Source organism: Gobius niger, assembly GCF_951799975.1.
Source record: "Gobius niger genome assembly, chromosome: 17".
NCBI classification, from domain to species: Eukaryota; Metazoa; Chordata; class Actinopteri; order Gobiiformes; family Gobiidae; genus Gobius; species Gobius niger.
In genome coordinates, this window is record NC_136868.1 from 26,195,452 (window position 1) to 26,221,569 (window position 26,118).

General features: G+C 42.9%; 1 protein-coding gene across 1 annotated transcript; it reads left to right on the plus strand.

Moving 5' to 3' along the window:
- Positions 1–727: 727 nt before the first annotated feature.
- On the plus strand, positions 728–25,140 carry lepr (leptin receptor). The gene is made up of 21 exons (XM_079575571.1): positions 728–804; positions 6,015–6,064; positions 7,307–7,362; positions 8,296–8,514; positions 10,205–10,325; positions 10,692–10,861; positions 12,351–12,496; positions 13,318–13,459; positions 14,824–14,984; positions 15,111–15,210; positions 15,469–15,568; positions 16,510–16,712; positions 17,098–17,249; positions 17,990–18,143; positions 18,220–18,302; positions 18,433–18,646; positions 21,998–22,198; positions 22,465–22,548; positions 23,067–23,160; positions 23,481–23,556; positions 24,007–25,140. The coding sequence occupies exons 2-21, from the start codon at positions 6,057–6,059 to the stop codon at positions 24,868–24,870; spliced, it is 3,348 nt and encodes a 1,115-aa protein (XP_079431697.1). The 5' UTR covers positions 728–804; positions 6,015–6,056; the 3' UTR covers positions 24,871–25,140.
- Positions 25,141–26,118: the final 978 nt, after the last annotated feature.

Here is a 26,118-nt window from a genome sequence, read left to right on the forward strand (position 1 = left end):
TCATTTGAAAGCTAAGACCAACAAAGATCATCTAAACAAATCTTTCATCCTCGCATCGTTGCCGTGCTGTCGTCACTTTTTGACATTTTTGTTCCAATCGCCTTTTTGATACATTTTCGTCACATACTTTTTGTCACTTTAGTTGCATTTTTGTCACTTTTGTGTTGTGCTTCTGTTACTTTTTTGTTGCGCGTGCGTCCCTTTTGCTACGTTTTCGTCGCTCTTTTGTTGCATTTTCTTCCTCGTTTTCTTCTCATTTTTGTTGCTGTCTTGACTTTTTTTTTTTTTCCAAGAAGCTTTTAGATTTAGGTAAAGCCAAACAGGAGAACACGTCCCAGATAGCAAAAGGACATTGTTTCAACATTGATTTAGGGTCAGATGGTTGACTTTTGGTTGAGGTTGAAAAAATAATGTTGATTCAATGCTTAATTACGGGTAATAAATAAATAACGTCCTCGGTTCAGGCGGGGGTTTAGAGGTTACGGAGCTCGACGTCAACGCGCCCTGAGAGCGGCTCCTCCGCGCGGGGAGGGCGGGCTGCCTCCGCTCCTCTCCCCGGGCTCTCTCTCCGCTCAGTGTCACGCCGTCAGCCCAGCCGCTCAGACGCACGGGGGACAGGAGGAGGACTACGGAGGCTGTGATCATGACAGGAGCAAACTGAAATCTCTCTTTATCTTTACCTGGAATCCCTCAGACTCGCGCGCGGCTGTTCTGGTCACTCTCTCGGACATGGAGCGGAGAGCGCTGTGGAGGAGTGAAGAATATCAACAACTCGTGTAAAGTGCACCCGAGTGGACGAAAAACGTAAGAAACCTCACATTTATGGACGCATTTTCTCTTTCAAGTGCACGATTCGTCGCATTGCTCGTAACTTACGAGACGTCTTGGCTGTTGTTGCTGTTTGTTGACTCGCTGGGCTACTTCATGTTTTCACACGAAGGCGCAAAATTGTTGTCCAGACTTGACATGCACTTTTGAACGTCTGCGTTGCCTTCAGGTACTAATATTTTTTTTTTTTGTATTATTATTTTTTTTTAAGTCAGTGACAAAAATCTATATTATTACTTTGCAATTCGATGTAATGATATTGAAACATTTTCCCACCGCTAACTCTAATAAAATGATAAAATGTTCGATGTTGCTCCGTGTCTCGTGCTGGGCGACAAGTTGCAGCCTGCGTGTCCCCGGTCGAATCGTTTTGGGGGCTGGCACGTGACCATAATGAGTCAGACCCAGATGAATAGTTGGCAAGGAGCTCTCCCCAGACTCTCCCCTGGGCTGCTGCCAGTTCCCATTGAGGAAATACTTCTGAATTGTTCCCGTTATGTGCTTATTGTTGAGGAAAATGATTGTGTGGCTCTTGTTTTTTTGGGAGGAGAATCCTGTTTGGCTTTTGCAACGGTGCTTCAAATTGGACGAGTGTAGTTTACGGCCACAAACTAACCACTTTTGTTTGAGTGGCCGTGTCCAGTGGTTCTTAAACTTTTTCACATTAAAGGAATAGGCCACCGTTTTTACATACTGAGACGTGTTCTTACCTTAGCTTTGACGAGTTCTTTAGGACCTGTCTGATCTTCCCCCGTGCCTTCAGTCACGTAAACACAGCGCAGACGGCGTTAGCATTTAGCCTCTCCCTCTCTCCACTATAGCTCCAAAACAGGTCAAGATAGAAGCTACCAAGCTCTTCCACGTTTTCCCTATTTAAATATGGTTATGTGAAGTATAATTACACAAAATTAAACAATGTGGATTTTCTAAGCGGATAAAAGGGGGAACTATATTGTAAGGCGTAATAATACCAGGAGTAAATTGGCTACCGCACAGTAAAGTGAAGATTACAGTGCGGATTTCGAACTACTTCTGGTATTACTACGCCTTACAATATAGTCCCCCCTTTTATCCGCTTAGAAAATCCACATTGTTTAATTTTGTGTAATTATACTTTGTAGTGGAACACTTCATGTAACCATATTTAAATAGGGAAAACGTGGAAGAGCTTGGTAGCTTCTATCTTGACCTGTTTTGGAGCTATAGAGGAGAGAGGGAGAGGCTAAATGCTAACGCCGTCTGCGCTGTGTTTACGTGACTGAAGGCACGGGGGAAGACCAGACAGGTCCTAAAGAACTCGTCAAAGCTAAGGTAAGAACATATCTCAGTATGTAAAAAACGGTGGCCTATTCGGTCAGTGTACTTTTGGGTATTTGGATTTTCTTTATTGGAATGAAAATTAAAAATGGAAAAACAAGTTGTTTTTCAATTTTGGTTTGCAAATCAAAAAACGAAATGTAGCTGACCGATGTGAGGTGTAGAATAAGGCAAAGCAGAGGGTCTATTTGGAGGACAGGTTTGGACCGTGTCCCTGTTTTATTGAAGTGGAGGCAGCGAGTGAGAAAGCGGGAACCCGCACATTTATAATGGCAGATCATGGGTCACCGCCCATGCGCACCTGTTTAGTGGCTTACATACCTCCCCCCTAACTCAAGAAATGTCCTCATTTCTCCAGAACAGGAAAAAAACAACAACAATGTAATAATAATACAAGCATAAACAAACACAGCACACTGAGGGGCGAGCCCCTGGAAAATGGCAGGAGGAAACGGCGAGAGCTGTAGGACGAACAGGATGCATCGAGACGCGTCAGGAATCATTGGCCTCCAGGCACCGGCGGGACACACAGGGAACATCAGGCCTCCCGGCACATGGCGACAGGACACCCCAACAGGCACAACCACGTCAACACTGGCTCCCGAAGGACGGCACTGGATTCGGGCATCCCCAACACGCCTGGCGCCAAAGGGGACTGGACATCTGGCACCCCGACGTCGGCCCTGGTCGCCGCTGATCAATCAGGCGCCCATCTGCAGCACACACTCCCCCCAGACAGTCGTCCATCTCCCGGCCAAGGCGTGCCCAAAGTCCGGTCGTCCAGTGGCAATTAGAACAGCCATGCTCCTCTCAAACACATGTCCAAACTATGCGGGAGAGAACCCCGACACCGGTGTACGGGCTAGCTAGCAGCCTAGCCCATGCACACCGCAAAATAAAGTCATCTCCGCGTGACAAAGTCCGTCCATACTGCCGCCACCACCGGACAGGGTGGCGACGGCAGCACCGCTGCCACCAATGTAGCTGACCGATGTGAGGTGTAGAATAAGGCAAAGCAGAGGGTCTATTTGGAGGACAGGTTTGGACCGTGTCCCTGTTTTATTGAAGTGGAAGCAGCGAGTGAGAAAGCGGGAACCCGCACATTTATAATGGCAGTTCATGGGTCACCGCCCATGCGCACCTGTTTAGTGGCTTACAGAAACATGAAAAAAACAGCCATTTTTCAAGTGAACGAAGCGTTGTTTTTAAAAAATGAAGCTGATTTTCATGTTTGCATTGTATATTTAATAAACAAAAAACAAATTAAGACGAAAACGAAAAACAACCCAATTTTCGTTTATGTAATCGAAAGTTGTCATATTTGTGCTCCAAGAGAGCTGAATATGAACGCCTCTTATATGAAGGTGCTGTTTGTGCAAAAACATCCGCCTTGTGATTGGCAGCCTGCGGCTCGAAGTGTGCTCGAATTAGCATATTTAGGCTATTCCTTTTGCACAGTGAGGCACTGGTGTGAACCGAAGAGCGCAGGATTTTCTCTGTCATCAATAGCCTAATAGGAGAGGAACACATTCACTTTCATCTCAAGTTAGCAAAGGTCTAATGAAAAGTGCTGGAGAGACACGAACAAATATGTTTGATCTAATCAGTTTTACGCACAACTACTGTCTCTCTACGATAATGTCCTTCAGCATCAGGCTCTTGACTAACCGTCAATGATGTAAACCAGTGTGGTCGACATCTCGCTTTAACTCGGCCCCCTATCAAAACCGCCCTTTGACTCGGGGCTCCGTGCGCTCTGCGGCGCGCTTGGTAACTTTTACGCACAGCCTCTCTTTGAGCGGTTCGAGCCAGATGCGCACGGCACATTCTGTGCACAAAGGCGTGGCTTGTGCTCTGTCCATATTTTAGACTTGGCCTAACAGATTGATGTCTTGGCTGAATGTGGAGGTGCAGTGGTCCTTACTGGCGGAGGCTGGGATAGAAGAGCCAGACACAGACACAAGGTAAAGGCGACTCTCGTGAACGCCGACCTGCTCCATTCCAAGGCCAATACTGTAGGCTAAGCTGTAGATCTAGGCAGACTTCAGTCTCGCACTGACAGCCTGCTATAGCCTACCTGCTGCTGATGGGAAGTTGACGCCCCTGCTCCCCACTAACTGCATCTGTTTTACAAGTGCCTCTAGTGCATCAAGACGCAGCATTGCCTTACGTGACCAAGCTGCTCCCCGGGCTGCAAACAGGCTACGTACAAGGGTCATTTCTGCAGATAATGCAGCGGTCTGGAACTGTACTGGCACAGGGGTCGTTGTAAACTTTGAGGACAGAAACCAGGGCTGCAAGAAAGAACTCCAAATCGCCAAATCTTTCTCTCTTTAATAAAACAGATGCACTGCCATATTTGAAGACGCGCGAAAAAAAAAGTTACCAAGTTGCCACAGAGCCCCCGGAGCCCCGAGTCAAAGGGCGGTTTTGATTGGGCGCCGAGTTAAAGTGAGATGTTGACCACACTGGTTTAGATCATTGACGGTTAGTCAAGTGACTGATCTACTGAAGGACAGTATCGTAGAGAGACAGTTGTGCGTAAAACTGATAAGATCAATCCTATAGCTATCCAAAACATATTTTTCGTGTCTCTCCAGCACTTTTCATTAGACCTTTGCTAACTTGAGATGAAAGTCAATGTGTTCCTCTCCTATTAGGCCATTGATGACAGAGAAAATCATGCGCTCTTTGGTTCACACCAGCGCCTCACTGTGCACAAAGGAGACCCCAGACTCCGGCGTCGTATAAGATTTTTTTTTTATTGCCATCATTCCTATTATAGTATCTATAGAGTCTGCTGGCCACTAACCAAAGGAATGGCCTAGATGTGCAGATGCAGCGGCAACACTTCGAGCCGCAGGCTGCCAATCACAAGGCGGACGTTTTTGCACAAACAGCACCTTCATATAAGAGGCGTTTATATTCAGCGCTCTTGGAGCACAAATATGACAACTTCCGATTACATAAACGAAAATTGGGTTGTTTTTCGTTTTCGTCTTAATTTGTTTATTGTTTATTAAATATACAGTGAAAACATGAAAATCAGCTTTATTTTTTAAAAACAGCGTTTCATTCACTTGAAAAATGGCTGTTTTTTTCATGTTTCTTTTTTTGATTTGCAAACCAAAATTGAAAAACAACTTGTTTTTCCATTTTTAATTTTCATTCCAATAAAGAAAATCCAAATACCCAAAAGTACACTGACCCTATTCCTTGTTCTCTCTCTTTTTTGTCCACAATGCTCACCTTATGCCACAAGAAGCGTGTTTATCCATCCCCTGAAAGCGCCTCTGTGTTCCATGATGGCTCCAATGCTGCACACCTTGTTTGTTTTGGTCTCACTCGGCACCTCACCTGTTGATGCCAATGCGGGGCATTGGCTTGTGACGAGAGGGGTTGTACCAATTGAGCACCTCACCGAGTCTTGATTTTCTAAGGAATGATCAGGAATAGATTTATCATGAAGCAGTGGTTACACTATTGCTTGGAATCACACTGCCCACAGTGAGTGAACTGTCTGAGTGAGAATGAAGGCTGCTGTGCATCCTTGGTGGACTTGCAGTGCCATAGAAACAACAGTGTTTTCTCTTCTCACTGTCTATTGCCACTTATTAACAGGAAGCTGGGATTTTTTGGGGGCTGTATTGCTGATGTAGATATTGCATCACCTAATTATTGCAATGATGCCGATCATTTTCAATATATCTCGAAGCCCCGCAGTTAAACTTGCTGAATGTCATTGAACTTATTGGGCGATAGTTCATTTATTTCAATCCCGGCGGGCTCTCATTTCATCTTTCAAATGAAACATTAATGCGTGAGATCAAACAACGTCTCTAACCTTTGTGTCTTCTCTTTCCCCTCAAGGATTCAGTTCGATCGACTTGCAACAAGGCCATGTTATCGCTATGAAGATGTAAGTATTAGTCGAAGAACATGTTGGAACATAAAGTACTGCAGCCAGTGGTTTATGTGACTGTGTGCAGGCAAATAATATGAAAGTCTATGCACATGATTCTGGCTCAAAATGATGTGTTGGCTGTTCAGGCATGAGATACCCTCACTGGTTTAAAGATACATCTGGTCTGTAGGCTTTATTTGACAGGATAACACAAGGTGAAAGGGGGTGAAGAGCGGGGAGAGATATGAAGTACCATCTCCGAAAATATTTGACCTTCCAGGGGGCCTATCGTCGACCTGAATTGGACTTAATTAGCCTATGTCTAAACTGGGTGTAAACAGTGTCTAAATAAGAAAACCTAGCATCAGTTAAGCATTACTTAAAGACCACGATGCATGTACCACAGTTTGAGAACCAAACAAAGTTACGAGTTATAATATGGAATAATGTGCAAAGAGTTGTAGTATTAGTGCAGTTACGGTAGCAGTAATAGTGCAGTTAAACACTTTTTGCCACGGATCGGCACTTCCATTGTATTGACACTTTGGGAAGAGCGCAAAGCCAGTTCAGTAAGCGGAGAACGAGGGAAAATGTTCGCCACTAAAGTCTGATGTTAAGTAGATGGATTTGTGTAAAACATCCGATGTTCATCAAAGTCAGCATTGGCAGTGTGAAGTTTATGCTTCTAGTGCAGGTTATCGATTAAGTGACACTGATTCAGGGAATATTGCACATGTTACTTTACAGTAGTGTTGTACAGTATGACAGCAGTGGGGATGAAGGATTTGTGGTAGCGCTCAGTCCTCCACTGAAAGAGCTGCTCAGCTCCTCTACAGTCCTGTGCAAAAAGGTGAATAGGGGTTAGTAAGTCCAGAATCAGGTCTGCTCTTATGCAGATGTCACTCCACTCAAACCAGTCTGACCTGTGATAAAAGTGACATTTGGAAATTTCACATGTACTCATGAGTCATTTGTTACTCAAAAACAGGACAGGACTTCCAGAGAAGGAAGTTGACATTAGACGTTATACAAACACCTCCCGCAGCTTCACCTGAAGCAGGTTTCCACCTGTGAAACAGTGTGGTTTGTGTGTATTTCAGTTATGCTAATCACCAAAAATGAATGCTTGACTGATTTTAATAGCCTGACATTGGATCAGTTATTTGCATGAGCATTTCAGCATTGGTATATTTTATTTATTTATTTTTATGATGTAAATAAGTAGTTACTGAATCCTAGTGATGTCTCTTCTCTCAGGGATTGGTGTGGAATGAGTTCACTCCTCTTGACGTGGATTTTGCTGGTGTCCAGTGGTGAGTTTCAAAACTGTCAACCGTCACTTCCCGAAGCTAAAATGTCCATTTGGCTCAATCGCAGGGTCCCAGAGGTAACTTTGGACATGGGCGAGACAGTTCTCAAGTTTCACAAGTTTTTCTTTTGGGCATTAAAAAGTATTAAAGTCATTTAATTAATTTTGTCAAAATCAAGGCTTGAACGTCATTAAAAGGCATTCACTTAGATTCAAACTGGCATTAAATCTTGATTTATTGGAAAATTTTGACATTCCTGAACCATTTTTACTTTGTCAGTTCGTCGAAAATACCAACATGATGGTGTAAAACATATTCATTTTCCCGTTTTGTCCAAATCTTTTCTTTGTCCAAAGCTTAAGAAATGAAATATGCATGTGTGGCATTAAAATACAGTATTTGGGCATTTCAAAGTGTTACATTGGACTTGCTTCTGCCTGTATAAACCCTGGTTTCAGTTTCTGCTTCGTACTCAGAGCCTCGTCTCTTTAGGCGGGTCAAAAAACCAAACAGGAGTGGTTTATTTTTCCACTGAGCTGTGGTTTAATGAAACATATCATTTTAACTCCACCTCAACACCATATCTGTGCATGAGTTTGTTTTGAAATGCCCGTCTTAGATCTTGAAAACCATTCCCTGGTCCACAGTACAATAAAGTCATCTGTGGTCGTAGCCGCAACTACAGCAGCCTTTTCTCCAGGCTCACCAGAAGACATAAACTGCTTTTGATACAAAGATCATCTATCACTTTACAAACCTAAAAGTTATAAAAGCATTTTTGGTGTATTTTTGAATATTTTCATTTAAAATATCATGCTGTGGTGAGTAGTTGGCACATAACTGACTAGCCTTAGTCACGCCATAAAACTCTCTTTATTAAACCCCATTCAGTACATTCAGTGCTTATAAAAGACAATGTGTGTGTGGACCCTGCAGGTGTTCAGAGTTTGAAGCCCCAGAATGCACTCTCTGCTGATGAAGATGGAAGCTCGAATGTCCTATGGCAGGATGAGCTGTGCTGTGACTCACCTGGGGCCCCGCTCACTGTGGAGGCCGGCGCCGCATCAGCACACAGCGATGAATCACGCCTCCTACTGTTTTCTCACTGCAACTTCAAGAGTCAACAGCAGCAGCAGCAGCAGCCGTCGTCTGGTGGTAAGAGATCGAACAAATGACCCCATATTCAATAAGTATTAGGTCAAGCAAATTAGTCTCAGGTGATCCGCGCATTGTTTAAAAGCGTAAGTTGTAAATTCAGTCGCTTGGTTTGGAATTAAGATAATATGGCGTTTTTTTGATCGCACAATGGAGAAATTCACTTGTTCCATTCAGCTCTCAGAAACACTCAGGGTGTGCAGGAAATGTGCAAACAGTTAAATAGTAAATAGAGGTATCTTACATACATTAACAGTTTCATGTAGGAGACCCAAGAAAGAAAGAAAACCCATCAGCGCATGAAGGAGGTGACAGCACACAGGACAGAGCAAACACACTGGCCCTGACCATGTGTGTAAAGCTCTCGTTACCAAGGGAAATCAGAGGCTTCTGCAAAGACATTAGGCCAGTCACGATAAAGGACAATCAATCAGTGACAGAGGAACACACGAGTAATGTCCTGTTTATTTGCAATATTTTAACACATGAGCTCGGAAGTGTGTACATGTAGAACAAGGATTTCCTGTGACTTCTGTGTGACTGAAGTACTAAAGCTTGACCTGATCATAGCGGTGCACACTCAGGCTGTACTTTCTATATAACAGTGGACAAACATTGACATAGTGGTCCGTGAAGGTCTACATTGTTTGTTTTGAGTGACATGGTGTCTCCTCTCCTCCTCTCATCTCACTCGCCAACACTGCACCTAAGTCCTCTCCCTCATCAATCACATCCCCCTCGAGGAGACAGACTCAAAACACGTTATATTTCTATGGCCGCGCACTCTCCGGCCTTCACTGCCGTCAGCCTCGGGTTTTAAAGTAGCCTTTGTGACTTGGTCTTGTAGGATCTGGTAATCTTTTGTAGAAAAAATAATGACTTAATGAATACGAAGATCATTCACGCTATCGGGAGGGCGAACAAGGAGGTGGAGTGAAGACTTTAAAGGGGATGGAGGTCGGAGGAAGATCAGTCTGTTGCATTGATCGCGGAGGTGTTGTGACACATCCGAATCAATGGTGATTAGAGGCGACCTGGTAGCGTAAGGTCCCGCTGTTGGTAATTAAAGGCACAATAAAATGGCGGTTTGCGGTTGGTCTGACATTCTTCCCAAATAACGGCCGAGGTCATTTCGCGGGGCAAGACATTTGAATAGTTACGAAGGTGTGAGTTTGACATTAGTCTCACATAACTGACCTTTTTTATTAAACTTTAAATCTGAAAATGCCAAGTAATGATCATTTTCCATGGCCCTATGAATGTCACTCTTATTAACTGGTGACGAATGCACTCTCTGGCAAAAAACAAAACTGTCACACTTTTTTTTATTACACAATTCTTCCTTATTTTTGGACACAGTTTCTTCCAATTTGTTCCCTTTTTCCCTCAAAATTATTCCCCATTATTCACATTTCTTGACAAATTGCAGATGAACCCGATGTTGTAAATTAGCAAATATTCCATCTTTTTTTTTTTTATTGTTCTGTCTCGAAAAAAGAGTCGTTCAGGCATCGGTATCGGAAAAAGAAAAACAGCCCTAATAATAAGAGATTTTTGAAGTGTCTCTTGTGTTTCTGAGAAAAGCCGCGCGGCCTGTCTTCTAGGAAAGCTGTGCCTGTGTTGACTGGACGGGATGGGCAGCGGGGTCACTTGTGTTGTCATTAACATAGAACGATGTCCTTCCCTGCAGCGCTCTGTGTGGACGTGGTGTGCCGGATCAGAGGCGACAGGAGAGCCCTAACCTGTGAGCTGCACTCTGACCAGCCCATGCTCAGAACTACACCTGCGGCCATGACTTTGCAGCCTCTGTTGTGAGTAAAGAAAACGTACTGCCGTTAGTTATAGACTCTCTCCACAAGTGTGAGTGTAAAAGCTCAGTAGGGGTTCAGCTTGTGTTTGCAAACCTGTCGGGGCGAGCTGTGCTATTTCTCAAAGTCTGCTGATTTACCCTGACAGGGAGAAGGAGCCGAGTCACAACAAACCAATTCCTGGCAGATGGTTTATATAACATGCATTGCACTGATGACTGAAAAGTGTCCATAAATCTGTTCAAAATATGATTTCCTTTCCCGTTATGTTTGTAAACAGATTTTTTTTTGGTTTTTTTTTGTTTCTTAGAATAACTTTACATTGATAGGCTATAAATATGTCTGTTTTATTCTGTAATCTCCTTCCAGATCAGACACAGAGCGGATTAGCGTGCCCGATAATCCCGTTACCTGTGAAGGAAACACTTCTCTGAAATGTTCCCTGGCTCTGGGCCCCACCAGCTCTGACGTCATATTGAACATTTCCATGGCTCATGTGGCGGCTTCGCCCGTGCACCTTAACCTCCCGCCTACACATGGTGAGAAATGGATGCTTTTCTGTGCACAAAATGAGCCGCGCTTTTGAAATATGTGTGTGATAAAAGACATGTTTTACGATTTGTTTTGATTTGGAGACAACATTTCCTCTGAGACATTGAATTGTTCCAGTTTTTCAAACACGATGGTGATAATGTGAAACATTTCCTGGCATTGTTTTGCCCCCTGCGTCGTTTGTGCTTAGATATTGGAATCCTGTTATCCTGGTTTAAAAATGGGCCCCACACTGCTCAAAGTAACAAACTTTTTTTCTTATATCATTGCAATGAATCTGCACAGATAAGGTTTGGCTTACTGGCACGCGTGACTGGAATAAAGCTAACGGGCACCTTGTGCTTTCGATAAGCAGGGATATTTTCCACGCTGTGTTTAATCAGGCACTAAGCGCTGGAAACAATAGCCAAAATAAAAATCAAATAGAAAAAATAAAACATACATACAAGATAAAACACTTATTATTAACTTTATTTTGCATGTGATGGAGCGAAGGATTCTGTGTATCTGAAACAGGCAAGATGGCGGATTTTTAGTTAGTTAGATATTTAGAAGTTTTTAAATGTAGGTGTTTTAGTCTTGACATCAAGGTTAATATTAATTTGTGACAAATGCATTAACTAATCGGAACTAATCCGCTTTTAGTTTTATTGTTTTATTTTTAAATGAATGTTAAAAACGTAGATTAGTCCCCCGACAGCAAGTGGCCAGCAGCATTCTGTGTGCAGTTTAATTTATTACCCTTTATTCCAGCTCCAATCAGAATGTAAATATTAATAATATATGATAATATTGTGCATTTATCCCCTGGAAAAAGTTGACTATAGGCAACTTTTCCCAGTCCGAGTGCTTCAGAGACCAATTAGTAGTAGACCATACATTATTAGTCATAGTGCTGACTAATCACGTCACCCACAGCCAGCAGCAGGCTACTCCAGTGCAGGGGTGTTTCTTTTTTATCATACGGGCATGAACGTTATAGAAAACACTGTCATTATTCCCTGCATGCATCAGTTGTACAGTGTATAATGGCAATTTTAACATTTCCAAGTGAATACAACTCATAATCTACTGTTTAACATCTGAGTAAGAGCTCCTAAATAGCCCTTTCTGACAATATAAAAGCCTTTAACCGCTGGCTGCTCCCATTTTTTTTAATTAACTGCGGAGAGCAAGATATGCCTCACACATCGAGTTAATTAGGATAAGTAAAACCGATGAGTGGATCAGAGAGGATCATAGCCATGTGGAAAAATCTCATTCTCATGTGCTTTTGAGTCATGTGCGCGCAGTGTTGTATAAGACCTACATTAAAATACCAAGTCTCAATATAGAAGCATCAATGAGTCAAACCAAGCGTCACAGCTTACCCTTCCTAAACCTTTTAATTCTCACACCACAGAAGGAAAGGATTTATTCATTTACGACAAAGAAAGAGATGAACATTTACCAGAAAGATGTTGTGTTATTTCCTAGTGAATCCGAGCGCTCCGGTGAACGTGTCCCATCAGCAGACCATCGACGCCGAGCTGTTTCTGAACTGGGACGATCCACCCGAGGAGTCGCGGTCATTAAGATATGAGGTCCGGCACAGCTCCAACGAGACAGGTACAGGCTGGGAGGTAAGTCTGTTGGAGAATAATAAATGTAAATGAAAACAGGGCAACTTCCTTCATGCGCACGAGTTTCAGAACCTCAGTGTCTGTCGGTAAACATTTCTTTCTTTGCCTGCAGTGAAATGTGTTCCATGTTTAACCGGTTTATACACTATACAAACTTTGCTGCTCAAACACACAGTACAGTAACAACATTTGGCCGAAACAAAAAGGTGCACATTTAGCTTCATAAATTGTCACATTTTCTCAAAGGAGCAGCGGTGTTTCAACCCGGTGCAAATTTCCACTCTTGTGTTTATTTTGCTGAATGACTCTGCAGACTTTCAATTAGGGTGTAACTGCCTCCTCGACTCTTTCAACAGTGCTCTCTGTGTTCAGTAATGGAGTAGAAAACGCGTGATTCACACAGGAGTGACGGCAAACTTGAAATATCATTTACTGCAGATGGAAAAGTCCTACATTATGTCCAGGAAGAGACGCAGCTCGTCTGTCTAATGTTCTCTGAGGTGATAACAGTGCATGACTAATCCTGTGTTTGGGTAGCACACACACCAATGCAATAGCACTTCAGTGTTGTGAGCGCTGCTGGTTTAGTCATCCTTTATTATGGCATTTTTATGAAGGAGCAGAGGTTTGGAATGTGATATTGAATGCTGCGATAACATGAAATTGAATTTTCAATGAGACATATTAAAACATTTTGTTATTCTAAAATATTTAGAATGGTTAAACTTCCAAATGCATTTTACAAGAAGTTGCCTTTTGCACAACTCCACCATTGGTCGAATGAAAGCATTACAAAAGTGTTTTTTTTTGTTTGTGTCCAGGTCTTGCAGGTGTTTGGAGAGCGTAGGCTGCTTTTAGACTTGGAGGTCAATGTAAACTACACCCTCCAGGTTCGCTCTTCAAGTCTGGTGGATCCTCCACTATGGAGTGACTGGAGCGAGCCTCACCATATCCACCTAGACCGTAAGAAATCATTCATATTCATTCTTCCTTCACATACACACTTACATTTGGCCCCCTCTGGGTGAAAACAAAGGGAGATCTGTACTTTGCAGATACATAATCCTGATCTTTTCTCGTTCTGGGACTAAACATTTCAAGCCAGTGATCCGAACCACAGGACTCAGTTTCATCACTCAAAAACACATCAGTTCACTGGAAATAGAGGATTGGGAGGTATATTATTCTGAATGGAATAAACAATAGCCAGTTTATTGTTTGCTTCTCTCTGTCAAGACTCATTATTGGGAAACAGCTCCTCATGGGTGCCGTGTATCATGCCTTTTGTGACTTCATTAATCTGCAAATATTCAGGCTTATTAAACATGCTCGTCTTTAGGCCTAATTAATGATTAACGTTAGCAATAGATGATTATCTGCTGAATAAACCATGGATATTTGCTCTCACAATCTCCAAAATGACTTAATCGTAGGCTTGTAATTAATGAAATTATATGGGACAGAATAAAAGCTGCAGCTCTCTTTACAATATGAACCAACAAGTGAAAAAGGATAAGCTATGACTTAAAGGAGACCTATTACATTCAAAGTTTAAATTTGTATATGAAAAAAATGTGATGCCTGAATTCACATGCTTGGTTTGGTTGTAAAGGCAATTTAAGCTCTGAAATAGAATGAAAAGTTTCTATCATTTACCATTACCACTGTGGTAGACCTAAGCCTGTTGAAGACCTGTGCATGATTCCTCTCTGACTGAATCGGGTCCTACAATGACCTCCATTACCAATGCCTCCAGTAGATTTATGCACCTGCGTAGCCATTCTCATTATCCCCGACCATTATGAAGAGCTCGTCTCAGCGCGGCCCAGGTCAATACCCCGAAATCGCTCCCAGCACCAGTCAGTTAATCAAAACCCCTGTTCTGTAGCCCTATTGCAGGAACCAAAGCCTGGCATGGGAATGTTTTCAGGTTTTCCTAAAGTAAAATGCTCTATGAGTTCAATCCGCTGGCTAGTCTTCACAACTTTCACCAACTGCTTGTCAACTTTTTCTGTTTGTGTTGGCTCTCAGTCAAGAATCCGTCATCTGTTCTCAGTAGTTAGCGTTGCATTCTGCAGAACAATGAAACAATGGCGATTACTCATCTGTTTATATCAAAGATGCGAAATTAGCATTGACATTTCAGACAGAACTTTTTCCGATAGACCGCAAAGTTTAAAAATCCTTGAAGGCAATCCTGTGAATAGGATGACGCGGTGAGGCTTGATACGTGTGTTGTTGCTGTTTGTTAATCATCAAAACAAATGAAATTATGCTTTGCCTGAAAGTCTGACTCATAAACCTTTTCTCATCCACCTCTTTCCCAGCGTTGAGCTACATTCCAGAGTTCGTGAAAGTGCGTCCAGGGGAGGCCGTAACCATCCACTGCGTGTTTAATGACCATAACTTCAACTCCAGTTCAGCCCAGTGGAACCTCAACTATTATGAGACACTCGACAGCAGCCAGTACCAACCTGTTAACCACTGGGTGAGTCAATAATGAGTTGTTATTCCCCAAATATTTTGCATATACTGCAGTATTTCAAAATTAAGAAGGAAAAACGTGAATGTTTACAATTTTTATTTTATTTCTGTATTGTTTTTTTTTTTTAAGGTTAGCCAAATAACTGTCCGGCCCTTGGAAACAACAATGTATGACATTGTGCTGTGTAGCCAGGAAAATGCACTCTTTTACAGCCAAATCTATGTTGAAGGTGAGTTTTAATGTACTAAGAGGATCAATTAATCAGGATTTCATGCTTTCCTCTCCTTGTATGTTTCTTCTGACAATACTTGTAAATATTGGCCACTTACCTTTGGCATTGTGAGAAATACAGGCGGTGTTCTCTTAGTTTCAGTAAAAGGAGGAGTAAGGAAGGAAAGAGCTTGGACAGGAACAGCACAGAGACAGGACGTTCGTTGAGGACATAACTGTTTATAGCGATTGTTTCATGTGTGACCTGTGCTTTCAGGAGCCTCTATCAACATAAGCTGCCAAACAAACGGGGGCATAAACGCAATGGACTGTAGCTGGGCGAACAAGGAGCCAACCAATCCCAAATTTCTGTCAAGGTGAGACACAAGGAAGAGCTGTTTTCTATTTTAAAACAAGTGCGCCCAGCCCATGTGAAGCCCGTACTGTGTTTCCTGTACGTTACCAGGCAGGTATTCCCCAAACGTACTAAACAATAAAAACTAGAAAAGATTCCTTGGAACGCTGCTCGAACTGGTAATTACCGCATTGTAAACTCAGACATGATCAGAGTCATCAGAGTTCAGATATGAGAAGAAGACAGCAATGGCGCCCCCAGTGGAGAAGTGCAGCTAATGATAAAACTGTAACAAAACCACTGCTTGTGTGATGGGAACGTTACTTTTGGTCCTTCAATGTAACGTTATTTTGCATGTTTTGAATTATATCTGGTGTGAAGAAATTTTCATGCAACATTAGCATCTTATAAGCTAGCTGTTTGCGAAAGCATTCTGTTTACATACGTTTTACATTCATTCAGCTGGAACGCTGAGGTCGCAAGTTGTAATTTTCAAGTGGTTAAAATCCCACTTGAAACGCAGCAACACTGTTCCGAATTCAGCGTCAACTATTTGCCGAACCCGCTGTTCACCCCCTTTGTCCTCCTGTTCAATAACGTCTACAAGAGAGAAACACCACTTCATGTTGATTTGTACACGTGATGGGAAGGTCGGGGGGTTTGAATCCCAGTTCTTGCAGGTGCACACTGTTGTTGTGTCCTTGGGCAAGACACTTCACCCTTCTTGCCTCCAGTGTCTGCAGACATTGGTGTGTGGATGAGAGTGTGAATGGGTGACTGGTTCCTTGCTGTAAAGGCTTTGGGGATGATGAAGGTAGAAAAGCGCTATATAAGTTGAGACCATTACAATCTTTTACCATTTACTTTCTCATTAGTCTGAAGAGCCAACAGATGATGTTCAGCATTGTGCAGATGGTCCAAAACATGAATGGAGGTGTAATGCTGTTTAAATGCCCGTCACAGATGGTCTGACGTGCCGTGTGATGAGATGGAGCAGAGGGAGAGAGCGGGAGAGGAGCTGGGCGAGCCAGGCCCAGTGTGTATCAACCAGAGGAGCTGCAGAATCAGACCCCTCAGGATGAACTGCTACAGGCTGTGGCTGCAGATGGACTCCCCACTGGGCCCCATCAACTCCAAACCCGTCTACGTGTCTCCTATAGAACATGGTGAGTACGAGCTAAAGGCCGCTCTGTGAAAGGCTATTTGTAATGTATTTCTGTGTTTATCGCTGTAGTTGAGTCAAAAGGCTATTAGGCAAAACTTTGTTTTACTACAAATATTTATATTTTTAAAGCACCACAGTGTGTGAGGAGACTATGGTAGCCCTGAAGGAGCATAAGGTTTTCTATAGAAAGTACGTGGGGAAGTACATGAGATTGGAGACACACCTTTTCTTCCAACCAGATCGGCTTTGCTGCGGGAAGGGGTAGGGAGAGGGGTTGGGGGGAGAACATGTGCATTTGTTTTGTTTCGTGTTTACAGAGTACAGATTATAAACAGAATATTTATTGAGTCTTATTGTAATATAAACTGTCTGTCCTTCATCTGCAGTGAAGCCGCGCACAGTCTCTCACATTACGGCCGTGAGCCGCAGCTCTGGGGTCCTGTCTGTCTCGTGGGACCCTCCAGCACTGCCCGTCCAGGGGGTGCAATGTGAGCTCCGCTTCCACGCCCCGTCCAGTGTGGGCCAGCCCGAGTGGACGGTGAGTGCGCACAACCTCAAGGCCTCAGCTGGAACTGGCCTAATACACAAAATAATATTATATCATATTGACCTATTTTGTTTGTCATGTCACTTTAAGATATAAAATAACAATAGCCAGAGTGAACACACTTCCTTTGATAACTGAGGAACAGAAAACAGACGGGGCTCAGTAGATGGACAGAGCTTTGAAGATCATAAAGCAATCTTGTAGACTTGTGACTTTTTTGACCTTATAACCATGTTGTTCTTTCACCAAAAACTTGCATGGAGAAGTATTTTGCTTTATTTGCACAGGTTGAGAAAGTCTGTTTAATTGGGTTGGTTCTTCTTGTACTGCTGCTTCCGCCTTCTTCTACTTGCTTGATTCTGTTGATGTTTTGAAGTGCAAACTGAAAACCTGTGTGTTTCAGAAAGCATTTTAATTCCAGTAGATTAAGGGTTGTTTTATGACCATCATGTTTTGTGGCTTCTGATTGTGGAAGGTGTTATATAAATAAACGTCACTTATTTATACTTACCTACCTTGCTGGTCCAGTTCTGAGCCATTCTGCTGTTTTGTTGTTCCAGTCAACAGACAAGATACGTAAAAACAAAAATCTTACTTATTCCTTATCAAATGAAATACCATTTTTTCATTCCTCCATAATTTTGTACACTAAAGCAATCATTTGCATCCCAATGTATACTTGTATGTCTTCTTTTATTTAATTGCTTCTATTATAAATGTCATCCTTGCAGGTTCAGCCTCTAGTGTTTGCTCATAAGGATGAGGTTCCCATACCGGACATGTGCCTGTCCTATGCTGTTCAAGTGCGCTGCCGGCCCATCCACGGCACTGGCTACTGGAGCGACTGGAGCCAAACGGTCTACTCTGTCCCACAAAACAGCAGAGGTATAGCACATTTGCACTCACCTTCTAAATCTTCTGCAAAGCTTCCTAAATGACCCATTGTGTGTCTTCCTCATAGCACCTGAGCGCGGTCCTGATTTCTGGAGAATACTGTCCAACGATCCCAAAGGAAACCGAACTACAGTGACTTTGCTTTTTGAGGTACTAATCCAACCACTTTCCACCTGCAAAATATATAATAGATAAGTCATAGTATCCTACATAATTGACAAAATATTCCATCTGTATATGTACCTGTTTAACTGTAGCATTCATATTTTTGACCCTGTAGCATCTTGAAACATCAGGCCTCTCTTACTGCATTGATGGCTTGATAATCAGACACCAGCCTCTGAGCGGGTCTGTGAGGGAGGAGCCGATCGGGCTCAGGTCCTCACACAGGTTTGAGTGGAACCAGGAAGTCCACACTGTCACCGTGAAGGCTTACAACAGACTGGGACCATCCAAGGACAACTTCAACATGACCCTGAGCAGACAAGTCCAACGTAAGTCTGTCTCACTGGTGTAGAAGATTTAGGCTTTTCAAATGTTCCTTCAAATGACTGTTACTCACTGTTACTGCTGCTTGAAAACCAGTCCCTCCAGGATTTCGCGGGCGTTGTTTGTGATTGTTGCGGGGTAAAATGCCTGATTTCGCAGGCCATTTTTCCAAAAGTTGCGATGAAAAGTTGCAATTCTTTTCTGCTTAAAACAATATATTTTTAAACACAATTTTTACTTTTCTTTGTATTTTACATCAGTTTAAACCAAAGAGACTTAGGGTAATAATAAAAGATAATTGTACCATTTAAAATAAAATGTAGCCATGTGCGCCCTCCCCTCCTGTGTCCTCCGCGCCGCTACAGAAAGTGGGCGGAGCTAACAGGCACCTGCCTGTTTCTGTGAGCGCATGGTCTGACACCACACAAATCTGATAAGATAGAGCCATGAATGAGAATCCGAGGAGAACAGACCAAAGGATGAATGTCGACAGTGAGCTTCAGCTCTGGTTCAACAGAACTGTGACTCCTAAAGCTCACGCAGTAAAAGCACCAGCCCCTCACACACACGCCACCGCATCACGGAGGAAAGAAGCGTCTATAACGCTAAGAGAAAAGCAACTTGGAGATCCATGGTAGGACCACACAGCGGCTCACGCTGTAAAGGCCCGAGAGGAGGTGGAGCAGATGCGAAAGTCCTTCAGTCTGAGGCGGAGGTGCTGGGCATATACGCGAAAATATAACAAGTAAAATAGATTTAAATGATGAGAAACTCACTTTAGTTGCACACAAGTTCAGGAAAAGTTGCCAAGGAAATTGCGGATTATTGGAATAGTTGCGGGAAAGTTGCGGGCTTTTGAGTTCGCGGAGTTTGCTTGATGTTGCGTTAATAATCGCAATTGCGAAATCCTGGAGGGACTGGAAAACAATATCAAAAGCAATATCCCTTTTCTAAACAACAAATATACTGTTTCAAATCTGCAAAGCTTTTAGTTTAGATCTCGACAAACATGTTCTGAAATGCATGTGATTCGTGTTTAGTTTTTAGCAGTTTGTATGTCAGCCACTCTTTCTTTCATTTCTTTGCCCTCGTGAAGCCGCTGTGTTGTTTTGATGTGAGATGGAGACGGCATTTCTCTAGTTAATCTTTGCCTAGAATAGAACAAATAATGGTTATCATTATGAACTTACATAACCCAGATTGCTCTGTTTTGAAAAAAAAAAAAAAAAAGGTCCAGAACCAGAGCTGGAGACAAAGACTGACTAACCATTTCAAATAATCAGCCTTTCAGCTCTGCCATGAGAGACATATTTTGTAAAGGCAAAAATCATCCGACCCTTTAATGACAGCGAGATTATATTAGATCTGACCAGAGATCTGACCAGAGCATGTCAGGGAGGCGAAACCCCAGAGGCACTCTGGATTTATGTGTAAGAGATAATATATGATGTATTATTTACTTTGCTGCCATGTTACTTTGAAGCAGTTACTGTAGATAAGCAATGTATTTATTGGTGTTTATTACATGGGAGCAGCAACAAACTGTTTAATTTCATATTCGTATGATGCAAAGGCTATAAATATATAAGGAAACATAGTCATTTTCTTTGCAATAATATGAAAACTGGGCTGTAAAATACAGTATATCTCATTATTCGTATATTACCTTGCTATTTTCATAGCAATTGTTTCTGTGTGCTGTGAAGTAAAGTGTTAAAGTTAGTTAATTAGGTTATTTATCTACTTTATCTATTTATTTCCATAAATGGTCACATTTTTGGAATCGGCATCATAGATCACTTACATCAGAGCTTGTACAGCTCTTCCAGACACTGGTCCATTCTGTATCGTCACGTTGAGCTGATCACACACATAGAGAGACAGAGCAATTTTTACCATGAAAGGAGGACAATCGCTGCGTGTATGACCTGACTTTTGACCTGGAGGAAATACTCAACGGCCCAACACTAATGGGGGGCACTGAGGAAGAGGAGTCCCAGCTGGAGTCTTCGAATCCTCCCACAGTACAAACTACTAGATGGTCTGAGGATCCACTACTACTAGGGTCACAAAAGAGCCCGCTGTGTGCCAGAATGTCCAGACTGCAGCATTGCCCATGGACACCACAACTTCAGGTGGCGCTAAAGAACCTGTTTTATCAGCGGACGGGCGACAGATAGAAAAGCTTCAGATGAGGGCAGAACTGGACAAAGAAGTTCTAAAAAATAACACAACAACCAGATAAGACTGACCAAGAACAAGTCCATCCAGCTGGAGCAGGCTACTGCCCTGCTGCAGATGAAAGAAAACGATTTATACGAGCAGGAAATGTCCACAAAGGAGCTAACAGACAAACTGCAAATCCAGGTCCACAAGAACAAGACTCTGGAGAAACGTTTCAAAGCTCAGGAAAAATAAATCAAGGACAAGTCCGACCAGCTGGAGCAGCAAACCTGGTGCTCCAAACAAAAGAAAAGCACATAGAGAAAAATGTTTTGGAAAATGAAAACCAAGTGCAGAAACAACAGGCCAACACTGTTACCAGTAAAATGAGGACATGGATGAAGAGCCAGATTTCAGGCGACACTCGACAGTTTTGAGCGACGCCACTCTGTCAACAACCCATCTAGAAACTCCTCGCCACCTCCTCTCCTGCATTTGACTACGAACTCTCCTGTTATCAATACTGAGTAACCGTGTTATTCCGGCCATATCTCCAAAGGACAGTTATGTAATGCGCACAGTATGTAGCGGCAGAACAGAAGGTGTTCGCGCTGAGAACAATAACAGCCATTTACACGCTGTGAAAAATGAATCTGTGGAGAGGCCATTAAATCCCAGAGCCAATCACCGCTGCCATTAGCGGCGCTCCGGGCTAAAGACCCGCGTTATGAGATTATTTACCAGCAACTGACAGCACAGTGACACATTACTGTTTGTTTACTATCACAATGATGTGGCAGTAATTGGAACGGCAGACTTTATCAACAAAAACAAGAGTTATGAGTTGTACATTGTATTAGGCATAATGAGGAACATGTGCACCAGACTCGCATTAACCGACCTTTACCTCGCAAAAAAGGGAAGAAATCATTGTACAAGCTCCAACTGGACTGAGTCACCTCTGTCAAGGCTCTTTTAGTAATGTAGTCATTTTATTAAAGGACTAAGGATATCTTTGGATAGATAGTAAAATGCTGTTGGGAATAAAAAAAAATCCTTCAACGTCAGTTTACAAAATGTGACAATGAAAAGAATAGTTTTATCAGTAGATTTGTTGTTATTTTTGCTTGTGGAAAAAGATTTCTGGCTTTGTTTGAGTAAATAGCCTTGATTTTCCCTTTGCCTCTCAACAGGTGCAGTGTTCGGTTCCTTCCATGTGCTGCTGGTCAACAGCTCCTGCGCGTCGGTGTCCTGGACCGTCCTGGACAGCAGCTCTCTGCCTCAGTACATGGTGCTGGAGTGGTCTCCGCACTCTCCACAGGAAACTGACGTCCACAAAGGGTCACCCACATGGAGGAGGCTGCGCTTCACTGACCGGCCAGTGCACATAAGAGGTCATTTACTGGGAATCTTTACATTCCATTTACAACTCTGGCTTTTTAAATAAAACTGAAGCAGTAATTAGCTATTTTTCGGCTGGCGTCACGTTGTGGAGCCCAAAAAAGTATTGCCCTTTGGGATCAATAAAGCTTTCTGAATCTGACTCCAAATAACATGGTTTCAATTCAGTCATATTATGTTAATTTATAAAGCATGAAAATGTATTTACCTATGCCCCAAATGTATTATAATGGGATATTCTTGTTTTTGATTTCTGCAGGTGAATTCTTCAGTTCAGAGGACTATGACTTCTCCATATACCCTGTGTTTGCTGAGGGTGAAGGACAGCCAGTTCACACAAGAGGTGTGTACATCTTTGCCTAACACACTCCCCTACAACTTAACACTTGGGTAACTGGGTACACAGCATTAAAAAGAAATGGGCGTAGCATCGGCATTAGAGGCGCGAAGCCAAATATTTGAGAACGATTCAAACTATGTCTTTGCAGATGCATGAAGCTGAAATGTAATAACTGAGTTCCATGATGTTTAACAGCTGTTTTAGACGTTTATGTGCAGCTCAATGCTCATTTCCATGAAAAATAAATCATAAGCTGTAGCCTATTAAAACCGCAAATCCAATCACAATCGCAATATTAGCTTTTTTTTGTCAAAATCGTGCAGCCCTAATCGGTACCATAACCCAATGAGATGAGCTTTCCCTTCAAACTTTACTTCTTACAGACTCACTTTAACAGAGTAACAAGTGCAGACTGTTGTTGTGTCCCTGAGTAAAGCGCTATGGCTGCCTTTTGACAGTTCCTACCCCTGATGTAATAAGTGAGTAGTATCAGATTCTTATCTGTGTTGTTTACTTTGCAGCCGTGAGACGAGAACCTGGCGTCTACATGCTCCTGATGATCATCTCCTTTCTTTCCATCGTGCTCTTGGTCACTTTGGTCCTCACTCAAAACCAGTGAGTCAGATTTTATATTTATTTTGTAATAGACGTGTGTTTTAGCGATGCTTTATTGAGGAAATGTTTATTTTTCCGCTGGTCTGTCCTCCTGTGACCCCTCTGAGACGTGATTAATGGTGTTAATCTCAGGGCTGTCGTCTTAATCAGGCAGCTTAACCCCTCTCTGTGAAGAGTTAGCAGAGTGGCCTTTAACAGGTCACAAGAGCGTAATTATCCTGGATGCTCACTGAAAAGGAGGAAGGGGAGTCAGGCTATAAACAAAACAGGGAGATAAATGCAGCTTTACGCGATCTGTAATGGACTATTTTTATCTACAGGATGAAGAAAATTGTGTGGAAGGAGGTGCCTAATCCGAACAAGTGCTCCTGGGCCAAGGGGCTGGACTTCAGGAAGGTAAACACCGAAACAAAGCAACATCACAGAGTCCGAGTAAATCTGTGCTTACCCTCCTAACCCCCACCTGAACCGAGCACATTTTCTCCAGTTTGGCTTTACCCAAATCTGAAGAGCTTCTTGGAAAAAAAGTGGGAGAATAGCAACAAAAATGAGCCGAGAAAGAGGATGAAAACGCAACAAAAGAGCATTCATCACAGCGCCATCGATATGCCGTTAGCTAAAAGAGTTTTTAACTGTTTCTCCATTTCTCCAATTTAAAATGTCAGCACCGGGGCACGGGGGCACCCAAAAGAATGACTTAAACATGCATAATATGTCCACTTAAACATTTTGTCCTTCTTTTTGTCAACCATATTACTGTTACTCTCTTCAAGTGAATTCCTTTCATATAATTTGAACGGCGCTTCAGTCCCACATAGAACTCATTCCATTTTTCTGTTTCCTCAGGTGGACACACTTGAGCACCTGCTCAGAGCTCCAGAGAGACTTCCAGCCTGGCCAGTCCTTTACCCCGTCTCCACAACAGAAAGCATCTCCTCTGTGGTCATCATGGAGAAGGCTGACCGCTCCATTCCGGTCCAACCTAGCCTTGTGTCCTTCACCGCCGAACCTGCTCCAAGCCCCGCCTCCAACGCTCCGGATTCATGCCATCAAGACACTCAAACCCAATCCAGAGACGGCGCAGAGCGTTTCACTGAAAACGCTATTCATAACGTGGACATTTTAAACCCAGAAATCGCCGCTTTACCTCCATCCAATCCACAGATCCTGGACATCGCTCGAGAGCATTCCGCCCAGTCTTCGGTCACGTACGCCACCGTTCGACTTTCTGAGCCTAAAACGCAGCAGCAATCGAGAGACAGCAGCGGGTGCAGTTCGAGCGACGAGGGAAATTTCTCCGCTAACAATTCGGAAATTTCCGATTCGTCGCACGGCGCTTTATGGGAACTGGAAAGCTGCAGGGGTGGAGATTTAGACGTGGACAATCGGCGTTCTTGTTCTTACAACTCGGTGGAGGAGATTTCCGAATCCTCCGAACCGGAAGACGAAGATAAGCAAGAGAAAGACTTGTATTATTTAAAACTCCACAGGGAGGATAGCGAGGAGGAGCAGGACGAAAGCAGGAATGATCTTTTGAAAAGCATAGTTTTAAGCAAAGAGGACGGCTCCTGTCCTTTGCTGGATGCGGAGGACTCCAACGAGCGAAGCACGCTGCTCTCCGCGCCCCCTTGTGGTCAGTCCCCGCTCTACCTGCCACAGTACAGAACTGCCCCCATCACGGTCCATTCAAAGAGTAACCCCCCACTGTGAAAACTGTGCCTCCATCAAAGCGCATTGTGTAGTCGAGCATTTAGCAAAGCGATTTACAGCATTTCCGTCAAAAGTGAACAAAAGTGATACCTCGGCTTATGTGGGCGCGCCATGCTATGAACGTTCATCAGTGCTGCTATTGTGTTTTTAAAAAAGAGGAAATGATTGGTTAAAAGTTTGGGACAATTATTTCTTTACAGCAGTGATTTTCAGATGGTTCCATTCCAACCAAAATGGCACAAGTTTAGCCGTAATCATGCTAGTGGGGTGAACGTCTTGGACTTGCCATCACCACTGACCACTGTAATACCGTTACATTAAAACATCACTCTAGCTTAGGCATTGTGCATTGCTTTGAAAAGATTCAAACAGAGACGCGCTGACCATCAGGTTCAAGGGGAAAATGCTTCATTCTGCCCACACCGATGTCGCCTCTTTTGGCTTCTCTATGTGACAGTGGTGCTGTGGGTTCGAGAACAGGATCCCCAGTTCAAACCGCTCTAGAAGAGTCGCTATGGTTGGATCTTTCACACTATGTTGCCCACTCCAGTCAAAATATATTGTGTTATATTGTATGTAATGATGGAAATGGTATCTGGTGTGAAAATCGTCATTGCTAAATAAATACCGTAAATAAGCTTACGTAAAACACAAGGCGAGATGGGTTTCTCATAAGCAACATCTGACTATATTCAATTATCCTAAAACACCATTCTGTCTATTTGCTACCAGTTGAAAATCACTGCTTTAGGAGCTAAACCAAGTTCACTGTGCCAAAAAAAGCTCAGAATGTGACGATGAAAACAAAGTTCTTTAAAGGTGCATTATGAAACGTTTTATTTAAAAAAAAAAACGTTGATATTTGTGTGTATTTGACCTTGTAGTGACCCAGTGCCTTATGAGTAGGCAGCATGGCACTTTACCTTCGATCACAGCGGTCTCTACAATGCTCCAGGATCAGTTGTTTTGTAGTCGCCGTGCTGACCATTCATACAGCCGCTGCGTCACTATCAGGTCAAATACACACAAATATCCACTGTTTTTCAACACTCGCCAAAGCAACTTAAATACTTGACACAAAAACCCAGCCAAAAGGGAAATTATTAACAAAACGAGCTTCCACCGAGCTTCACGAGTAATTTAATATTGTATTTATTTGATTCTAAATACTGTCAGAGATTTGCACAGTTGCTTTAAGCACATGGAGAGGTGGAAGTGGCTAATAAAGTTTACATGTCATACGTGGCC

Excerpts from the sequence above, each read along its gene's own strand:
- lepr (XM_079575571.1), top strand. Across the intron at positions 10,862-12,350 it reads TAACCTCCCGCCTACACATG|TGAATCCGAGCGCTCCGGTG; the intron begins GTGAGAAATGGA and ends GTTATTTCCTAG. Across the intron at positions 23,557-24,006 it reads AGGGGCTGGACTTCAGGAAG|GTGGACACACTTGAGCACCT; the intron begins GTAAACACCGAA and ends CTGTTTCCTCAG.